Source organism: Haemorhous mexicanus, chromosome 1, assembly GCF_027477595.1.
Source record: "Haemorhous mexicanus isolate bHaeMex1 chromosome 1, bHaeMex1.pri, whole genome shotgun sequence".
NCBI classification, from domain to species: domain Eukaryota; kingdom Metazoa; phylum Chordata; class Aves; order Passeriformes; family Fringillidae; genus Haemorhous; species Haemorhous mexicanus.
The window spans coordinates 8,748,651-8,758,667 of record NC_082341.1 but is presented as its reverse complement, the minus strand read 5'-3'; the positions used below and the strand labels follow the sequence as shown (position 1 = coordinate 8,758,667).

The window sequence follows — 10,017 nt, the reverse complement described above, 5'->3', positions numbered from 1 at the left end:
TTAATTCACTTTAACTAAGCATGCCCCATCATGTATTACTCTGCTCTGATACTGTTCTTTTCTACACATAGGACAACTTTTCACCTGTAAATTTTTCAAAGGTTTTCAGGCATCACTGAAAAAATAATTATAATTACAATTACTTACAATATATTTCATCTCATTGGTACAGATGAAACAGGCTAGATAACAGAATGTAAAACCAGTGAATTAATCAATCCATGAACATTCTACAACATGCATGCTTTTTAAATTAAAGTGTTAAGAGAATTTTGTAAGTCTCTACATATTCACATGAAATTTCATGGATTAAATTATTCCAGGTTAGTATACTCCTGTATAGCTCAGTTACAAACTGTGTTTTCCCATATGCTTTTAAAAAAGATTATAAAAAAGAATGAAGTGCTTCATCATAAAAGAGCTTTAAATTATATTTCTTACCATAAAAATATGGAATCAAAATTACTTTTCAAGATGATTACATTTAATTCATTAAATATTTCACTTAGGTAGTTTAATTAAAAGACTCATGTATTATGTGCTTGAATAGTTATATAAAAATGTACTCCCTTAATGGGCTACATGGGAACATGAATGCAGCACCTGTTTTTTCAAAGGAAAGAAAACAACCCCAGAACCAAACCTGACTTTAAAGCATTCTAACAGCTGAAAAGGAAAAAAATGCTGACAAGAAAAATTCTGAAAGGTCATCAGTTTGCTTCTGTGATTACTGCACTCTTTTGAGTGAAAACAAAATTAGTTTGTGAAATTGTGAATTTTGTGTTAACAACACATAGAATAGCAGAAAGCAAGAAATGGCAACTGCTGCTGGCTGGAGGAAAAAATTATAAACCAAACATTTAAAATGAAATCTGATTAATTTTTCTCCCCTTTCCCAACAGAGACATTACATTTCCAGAGGTGATGCACATCAAATGCAGCATTTCTCACGTACAATAAAACAAGAGAAAGTGAGTTGACAGGCTACAAGAAAACTTCACCTTTATCTGACCTGCATTCCCACCCAATGCTGATGATACAGAGTTGGACAAAAAAGCAGTTGGCTCTTAGAGGAAGGGGAATCTGGGGAAGGAGTGGAGCCCAGAAGAAGCAGAGAGCCCTCTTGAGCTGGCAAGCAGCAGAGCATTAGTGGCCAGCAGGCAGCTGGAGGGAGAGCTTTCACATCCAGTGGCTTTTCCCTTGAGGCAGGAAAGCTAAGGAAACACTGAGGACAAAAAGAATTCTAGAGGCATTTGCCTTTTTGTGCCAAACCTAAAGTAACCTTTTTAATGAGTGCTGTCTTTTGCTCCTTCTTGTGAAGTTTCAGACTTTCAGGGTAGCCAGGAATTGGCAGATCTCTCCAGACCTCTCCCACCTGTCTGTGGACAGTCATTCACCTCCAGCTTGTGTTGATGTAAAAAGAAACAACAGGCCTGTATCTAAGGATATTCAAAGACTTCCATTCACAACACACACTTGGCTGTGAAAAGTCTTCTAAAAAAATTCAAAAGGGGCACAGGCAGAAAAACTCCCTTAAAATGCACTGTGGAAAGAAACTTTAAAGCAATTGGGATAATTCTTCTAATTACCATCATCACCTCTCCGAAGCAGCTCTCTGTTCCATCAGGCACTGGTCTCTTTTTTCTCTTAATATTTTCAAGATGATGGACTAGAGAATGTAATAAAGCAGGATGTGTTTATGCCCATGCTGCACAGGGACACTGAGAAGGCCATCAAGGTAAAATGCAGGCATTTCATCAGATAACCTGAGGAAGTGACTGTCTGGCACTGGCTGTACACATGCTTTGTTTCCCAAACAGAAATAACTGTGGTACTCATCTGAATTAACAAAGCTTTTGAGAAGGTAAGAATATCTTGAATTGTACAAACAGCAAATGTTTTCCTGATGAACGAAGGTGGAACCATACCTAACAGGAGTTTATTTGAAGCAGAAAATAGCCTATACCTGCTTTGCAAGAACAGATAAAAAGGCTTCTCAACTGCCTTAACATCAGAAGTGCACAAATGCTGCCAATCTTCCTCTACCATGTCATGTTCAAAATAATATCAGCATTGGCCACTGAGTTGGTCCACTTATTAAAAGCTAAATGGTGTCTAAAAGTAGAATCTTTCCTTAATTTCTTCCTCCAGCTGATGACTTTCAGCAGTACCTCAGGAAAAGAAAATAAATAAATACAGTTGTGAATCCACACAATTATTCAGTTATATTTGTACCCTGAGCTGAATTGCAAATTCCTTCCTGAATACTGGACAGCACTGTATGGATTTCCCATGCTGTGTGGATCTCTTTACCCATTCTTCAGCAGGAAATGACAAGGAAGGATGCTCAGCTACTCCTGATTTCTGAGCAACAATAACAACAATCACTGAATAAACCCCACTGGCCTTTACAGACAATGGATTGTCTTCATATGAAATTCATTAATAATGCATTTGCTTAGAAATACTTTGTACAGATACTTCATATAAATCCATCATCAGACAAAGCACCATCAGGGAACACATTTCTTACTATTAAGTAACTCAAGGGGCCACAAGAGAGCTGGAGAGGGGCTTCTGACAAGGGCAGGGAGAGATAGGACAAGGGGGAAATGGCTTCAGCCTCTAAGAGGGTGGGTTTGGATTAGATATCAGGAAGAAATTCTTCCCTGGAAGGGGGGTGGGGCCCTGGCACAGGTTGTCCAGAGAAGCTGTGGCTGCTCCATCCCTGGAAATGTCCAAGGCCAGGCTGGGTAGGATTCTGGACAGCCTGGGGTAGTGGAAGGTGTCCCTGCCCACTTCAGGGAGCTGGAACTGGATGATCTTTAAGGTCCCTTCCAACCTAAACCATTAATGGATAAGCTATTTAGCAATTATCAGAATCTCTTTCACATACAGAATTTAAACAGGATTTTTTAAATGTATATTTTTATTTGCTGAATAATTTGAATTTGATACTTTTCAGAGCCTTTAAAATGTGATTAACTAAAGGATGTAACAACAACATAATTTCAAATAATCAGTATAAACAAAATCTCAGAATTGTGAAGTTTTCCTCAGCATTGCATTTTTGCATTCTTAAAAATAAAAATTAGTCAAGTAGTGTAATAAATAACTGTGTCTGCTGCTGCAAAATTCTGAAGTTTAATGAGGCTGTGACAGAAGAAAGAGAAATAAAGAGCATGAAGAGACAAAGAGATGGTCACAAGATGCCAGTGATTCTGTAGCTGTTACAGCTGAGCTTGTCCATCTCCAGCAATGAATGTAATGGGTCTGCTGCATGTAGATGTCAAATCTCTGCTTTCTTAAAGAAGGAATCAGTGAAATTCCTTACATGTGAAATATTTACACTGTTCCTGCCTGCCCCCACAAGTGCCAGATAAATTCCAGTGTCAGTACCTCAGCAGTGAAAACCAAGTGCTAGCAGAATGGAGAAACTGATCATCTTTGAAGACCAGAAGAAGCTGCTTGTGTTGATTGGCCAGAATCCATGGAGAGTGGTCCAAGGTTTGTGTAACAAGCCAGTAACTTGAGTCCATGGTGAGGCTGTAATGGTGCCTGACAAAACAAGAGAGAAAGAGCAGCATACAATAATTGCAATAATTGCAATGCAAGCTGATGACACCTAGAGGAGAGCTCAGTCCTGGATGGGAAGGAAAGGGTAAACTCCTTCATTCATACCAGAATCTTTGCCAAAATCTGACAGTACTATGCAGCACATATCCTGTGCAAGCTTTCAAAACTCCCATCAGGCAGTTTGTGCATCCAAACCCATTTCTCATGAAGAAAAAAGGAATCCTAGCAAGTCATGGGGTTTTGGTGATCCCCTTGCTCAAGTATCTCATTATTCTAGGCAGGATTTGTTAATTTTTGAGGCTAAAATTCTCCTTCTGAGCTCATCCATCTACAGATGTATATCGTTAATCATCTAAAATTTGCACAAACTGCCTTTGATCTTTTAAAAGAACTTTTGGGAGGTACTAAAGGATCTATCAGGAATACTGTCTTCCCTCTAGTTGAACTATCTGCCTAACCCACTTCCTTGTGAGGTCACGACATCCTTCAAACATAAATCAATTTCAATCCGTGTTTTAGAGCAACATCTTTGAGGTTTCAGCTGGGTCAGTTTATGCTTTTGGAACAATGTGGGGAGAGATTTCCCTGCATGTGGTTTGGTTCACCTAGACCCCACCTGGTTATTTTTGCTATCCTGTTTTGGTGGCCAATCTATGGAGTGGTGGCTTCTGTGATGAGAAAATCTGGGTGCAGGGGGAGTGAACAAGAAAGCAAAGCAGAGACAGCATGAAAGACACTGCCACAACCTAAAAAATGCCTGATCTTGGTTTCTTTCCAAGCACTGTGGTCAGAGACTGTTTTAAGGAAGAAAATGAGTTGACTTTGTGGAAAGCCTTCTGTATACCCCCAGGGTAAGAGAAAATTCTTATTTAAAGCCTTCACAAATGGATTATTTAAACTGCCAGACAAGAAGAGATTGGCAGCAAAGCTGAACTTCTAAATAATACAGACCAGATGGGACACTTGTGAGAGACAGGTTGTGCAGGTGTTTAGAAGGAAAACTTTTATACAGCAGAGTTTCTGAGGGAAAACTGGTGGCAGGACACACAGGGAGGGGCGTGTGGTCAAAGCAAAAGGCTCTGTGGAGATAGTCTCAAAGCAGCCCTTTGAAAAGGCACAAGCAATGAAAAACTACATTTATCACAGCTCAAGACACCCAAGAGTTCTCATCCTTATGCATCAAGTTTAAAAGCCCAACCCATTAACTGACACACCCATTTACAACCAAGTTATTTATCCTAAAATAAACCTTATTGAAGTGTTTACATACTTCAACCTTTAAATTATTACTGCTGCATTTTAGGAATTAAACCCCTATTGAAAAATAAAATGAATGACACAGACCTGTGAAACTTTGTTTTATTACCCATGAACTCAAGAAGAAAATGTTCCATTAAATGACATTTTCAAAGTTGTTTTGCAGATTTAATGTTTAAACCACACAGTCCTTATTAAGGAAGAGAAAATTTGACAGATGCATTTTGAAATAATATGAGAATATTGGTGAAAATATTACAAAATAAAACCCAGGAACACTTGAAATTTCAAAAAGTATTTCAGCACAGTCTTTTGAATCCCTTTCACCAATATTTGTGTGGAAAAATTCAGTCAGTGCTGTGATTTAAAGAGAAAATACTTAGTCTTTCTAATAGCAGCAGAAAACATGCTCACACCTGGGCTGCATTTTTTCACCTCAGCCTTTAGCTTCCATAATCACTCATTATTGATGTTCATTTTAACCCCAATAACACTTTTCTGGTTTTCCCCCTGCTACCCTCTCTTCAGAATGAACCAAAGAAAAGACCCTGCCCTCTTTAGAACTGTAAATGTAAATTTAGAGCTGATTACCTCATCTTATTGTCCTTGTCCTGGCACTGGTTACACTCCCTGTGCACTACCTGAAGTCTCCCTCTGAATCTTCTGCTTCCAGAGGCAGATGTGCTTGGCTGGAGCATCCCTGGTTTAAAGGGTTCCCTCTGGAGCTGGGACTACTGTGACAGTTCCTGTGGCAAAGCCAAACTGATCTTCAGGGAGGCCAAAGGGTGTTTGCATGAAAAAGAATCAATAAACCAGTTATTTTCTGGTGATGATGAAAGTTTATTATACTCAAACCTGCAAATCTTGGAGCCAGAAGGTTCCTTAAGCAGTGCTTAATCAAGGCAACAGAAAGGATGGACACAAGGTTATGTTCATGGCAAAAATAGTGTTGAAATCTTTAGAAAAGGGAAATACAGAGAGGCAAGAAGCACATTTGATCCCTGCTCTGTTGAGATGCTCCCTCTCTTTGTTTTCCTAAGCAATATAATCTGTCACTGCTCCACAACTGTATTATTATAACACTATTTAAAAGTGAATTTTCTCACCAGGCATCATTCCAAGCCCTCACATCTGTGACTTTTATCTTGCTGCATGTTTGCTTCTAAATTTGAAAAAGGTATTTAGCTACAGGTGTTAATTCTTCCCTGGTTTAGCCCCAGGACCATTGTATAAACAAACCTTTTTAACTTGGAGCAAACCTGGGTATATATTAACAATGACTACATTACATGCAGCATTATTAAATGTCCTTTTACAGAATAAGGAATAAACCAGACAATTTCAAATAGGCTTTTAAAAAAGCTTAATGCTAGAACCTGTTCCCAACTAAACACAGTAGGAAAATCACTGATGCTTTCTTAAAAATAAAATGTAAAGTTATGACATTCAATAGACATTATAAGTGCTTATTGCCTCTAATGAAGAATGTCTTCATCAAGATGCCCTTGTTTGACATTTTTACAGTCATTGGCACAAAAATAATGTTTTAAGTGCATCTCAGATATGAAAAGACACATTTAAGCCACTGATGGCAATCCCAGTTTTTACCTAATGGCTTAAACTGCTGAATTTTGATAAATTTTAAAACAAGATACCATGCTGTTTAGCATTAAATCATCTTCTGAACAGAAAGCTTAGCCTCCACATTTTAGATTATTTTAAATAAAAACAAAATTACAAATCAGAATGGTTTACCTAATGTCAGCTGTGGAGCACTGGGGTCAAGAAGTTTCTCCTTTTTTGCACCTTCCTTGCTTTTCTGCTCTTTTTTCTTAGTCCAGTATCTGCTATTACTCTGACTATTTCTTGCACTCATGGGATTTGTAAAAGTTCTTGGTATTCCTTGTCCTTGACTTAGAATGTGTTAAAAGATCCTGCAGCTGATGATTGTGTATTATATGATCCTGCAGAGCAACTGCAGAAACTGCTCTTGTCTCTTGTTTGGAGAAGCAGCCCTAAAAAGCAAAAAAACCCCAACCAATCTTGAATAATTATTGTTATAAATTATTAAAAACCATACATATTATAGTAAATTAAATGAAACTCTGCACTTAGCCAATAAATTTGAATTGTTAAAAGCTTTTGTACACATACAACTCCAGCAGTTGAAGCCTAACATGCAATTACTGTAATATGAAATTTAAGATTGATGTTTCTGACACATCCTAGTTTTAACTTATAAAAAGTCAAATGAAATCTTTGATTTATCATTTATATTAAATAAAATAGCAGTAATTTTAAAGTTTTAATTACTGAGCCCGTAATTATTATATTCAATAAACTCATTATGAACTATAAAAGTTTGGCATGCCCAAACACATTTTAATTTCATATAATTAAAAACAATCCCAAAGGCTAATTTTGCCTTCCAGAGCCCTGAATATAAACAAGAATGTATTATTTTTATACAGGGAATGGGCTTATCTACCTGTTCCTCCATTTCTCCCCACGCTTATGCTTTATTTTAGGAGATGTAGAATAGAGCCCTGTAAAATCATGATGTTCCATTGCTAATCTTCAGCTGATTTGACAAGAATAGTGCTCCTTTACATGCAGACATGCACAAGGACTTCAATAATATTCCTCAGGAGAAGCAGCCTCCTCAATAGCAGATAAGAAACCTACAATTTCTGAGGTTTTCTGCTCAGGATCCCATGGGAAAGAGCTTAACATCTGTTCCAGGCCCAGAAGTTAACTTTGGATCCATAAATCACCAAGGCTCTTTCCCTCCTGTCAGCCTCCTTCCACCCTCAGTGGGCTGCCTGCAGTGCACAGGGGATGCACCCAGAACAAATGGCAGGAATCCCAAATTTCAGGCTGCACTGACCAGACGTGGCTGCAGCAACAAACCCCAGAACTGCTCAGCAAGGCTGGCTGGTTGTAGCAGGGAAGCCTGAGATACACAGGGCAGGGAAGATGCTGGCAGCCCCTTTGGGCTGCAGCTGCTCCTCTGAGGTCCCAACATCCCCCCTGGCACAGCAGGAGGATGTGACTTGGTCCCAGGGTGGAGGCTGCAGGGATGAAGTGAGAGCCCTCAGCTGGGACAAACAGGAGCCACTGCCTACAGAGCTGCTCTGATCCTCACCCACAGCAAGGTTTGGTTTGGAAAGGGCCTTAAACATCACCTTGTTCTGCCTCCCCTGCCATGGCTGAGGACACTTCCCACTGTCCCAGGGTGCTCAGAGCTCCATCCAGCCTGTCCTTGAGCACTTCCAGGGATGGGGCATCCACAGCTTCTCTGGGCAACCTGTGCCAGGGCCTCACCCCCCTCCCAGGGAAGAATTTCTTCCTAATATCTAAACTAAATCTATCCTTTTTAAGCCATCCCTCCTTGTCTGTCACTCTGTTCCCTCTCCTGCTGTCCCTTAGGGCACCCAAAGCTGCTCTAAGGTCTCCCTGGAGCCTTCCCTTCTCCAGGCTGAACAGCTCCAACTCCCAGCCTGTCTCCACAGCAGAGGTGCTCCAGCCTCCTGATCCTCTCTGTGACTCCTCTGGACTCACTCCTCCATGTCCCTGCTGCACCTGGGAGCCCAGATCTGGATGTTTCAGTGTGTGGCTGTCCCACAGCCAGCCCTGCTCTTCTCCACTCACAGCTCAAGGTGGGATGGCCACAGGGACTCTGCCTGGGCTGCAGAGAAGCTCTGGCTGTGGCACTTGGGGACATGGCTTTGTGGTGGACCCAGCAGTGGTTAATGGGTCAGTGGTTGGACTCATTGTTCTTTCAGGTCTTTTCCAGCCCTGATGATTCCTTTTAACCTTTTGTCCCTTTTCCCCCAGCCCCCCAGCCCTGCACAGGCTCTGAGGGACAGCTGGCAGTGGGAGGTTTTGCTCCCTTCTCCTCAGAGGGTGGAGAGGAGCCTCTCCTGGCTTGATACCAGTCGCTGTCCATAGGGAAGCCCCTGGGAATGATTCCTGTCTGGTTTTCCCTATCAGTTCCTGTATCCCACTGTCCCTAGGCAGTGTTTTCCCCTTTAGCTCTCTGTCTCTGTGGTACTGTGGGGGTTAGTGAGCATTACTTGTGTCCCTCTGTGTGAAATTGGATTTGAAGACTTTTTTTGCTGTGTTTTTCAATTTTTAATGTGCATTTTTAGCCTGGCAGGTATAAGATGGAAGGCAGGCCCTGTGATTGTCACAGATCCATAGAATGGTTTAGGTTTGAAACAACTTGGGAAGTCCAGCCATTAACCCAGCACTGCCAATCCACCACTAAACTGTCTCTAACTGCCACATCTACACATTATTTAAAACACTTCCAGGGATGTAATTCCCCCACTTCCCTGGGCAGCCTGTTCCAGGGCTAGACAACCCTTTCAGTAAAGACATTTCTCCTGATTTCCCATCTAAACCTCCCTTGACCCAGCTTGGGGCCATTTTCTCTCATCCATACTGCTTTTTACCTGGAAGAGGGGACAGACCCTCACCTGGCTGCAGCCTCCTTTCAGCTGCTTGTGGAGAGCAGCAAGGTCCCCCCTGAGCCTCCTCTTCTCCAGGCTCTCCCTGCCCAGCTCCCTCAGCTGCTCCTCCCAGGACCTGTGCTCCAGAGCCTTCCCCAGCTCCCTCACTGCCACCCTGGGTGACCTGTGTCACCCAAACAGAACTCTGTAACAGAATCACCACTAAAAAAGGTGATTATTGCCCTTACAGAGGGCAATTCTACCATAGAATCACCACTGAAAAGAGAAGAAATCTTTATAAAGAGGACAGGTAGATGGTATCCATATGGATCAAACAAAGATCTTTGTCCCCTGGTATCCTATTTTTGTGCAAGGCAAGAAAGAAAATGGCTCAGGGACATGGTAAGGATGTGTTTGGTACAGCATCAGCTCCTTCAGGGACTTCCCACATTTTGAAGTGTGGCTTCCTGAGCCAAAGCACTGCCCATGTCTTTGGTTAGCACTGATGTGTTTCTCTCAGATGCAGAATTGTGTGGAAGTCCTCCTAGGAGTGTGGGATTCCTCTGGCCATTTTCCTGGTTTTTCTCACTTGGTGGCCCTTTATTTTTCACGAGGAGGACAGGCACAGATGGTGCCTCAAATCCAGGTGTGCAATTTCTTTGATTTTTTGGGTTTAAATACTTGTCAGAGTCCTTCTCAGCTGCTGCTGACTTGAGAGATTTGTTTTCCT

At 41.2% G+C, this 10,017-nt stretch overlaps 1 protein-coding gene across 1 annotated transcript; it reads right to left on the bottom strand.

Annotated features, from left to right (window-relative positions):
* On the bottom strand, positions 1-8,782 carry RNF32 (ring finger protein 32). The gene is given in 7 exon segments (XM_059869566.1): positions 1-76; positions 78-121; positions 2,236-2,357; positions 6,589-6,654; positions 6,657-6,711; positions 6,714-6,848; positions 8,762-8,782. Coding segments are annotated over 7 exon segments (519 nt in total).
* Between the last annotated feature and the right edge of the window lie 1,235 nt (positions 8,783-10,017).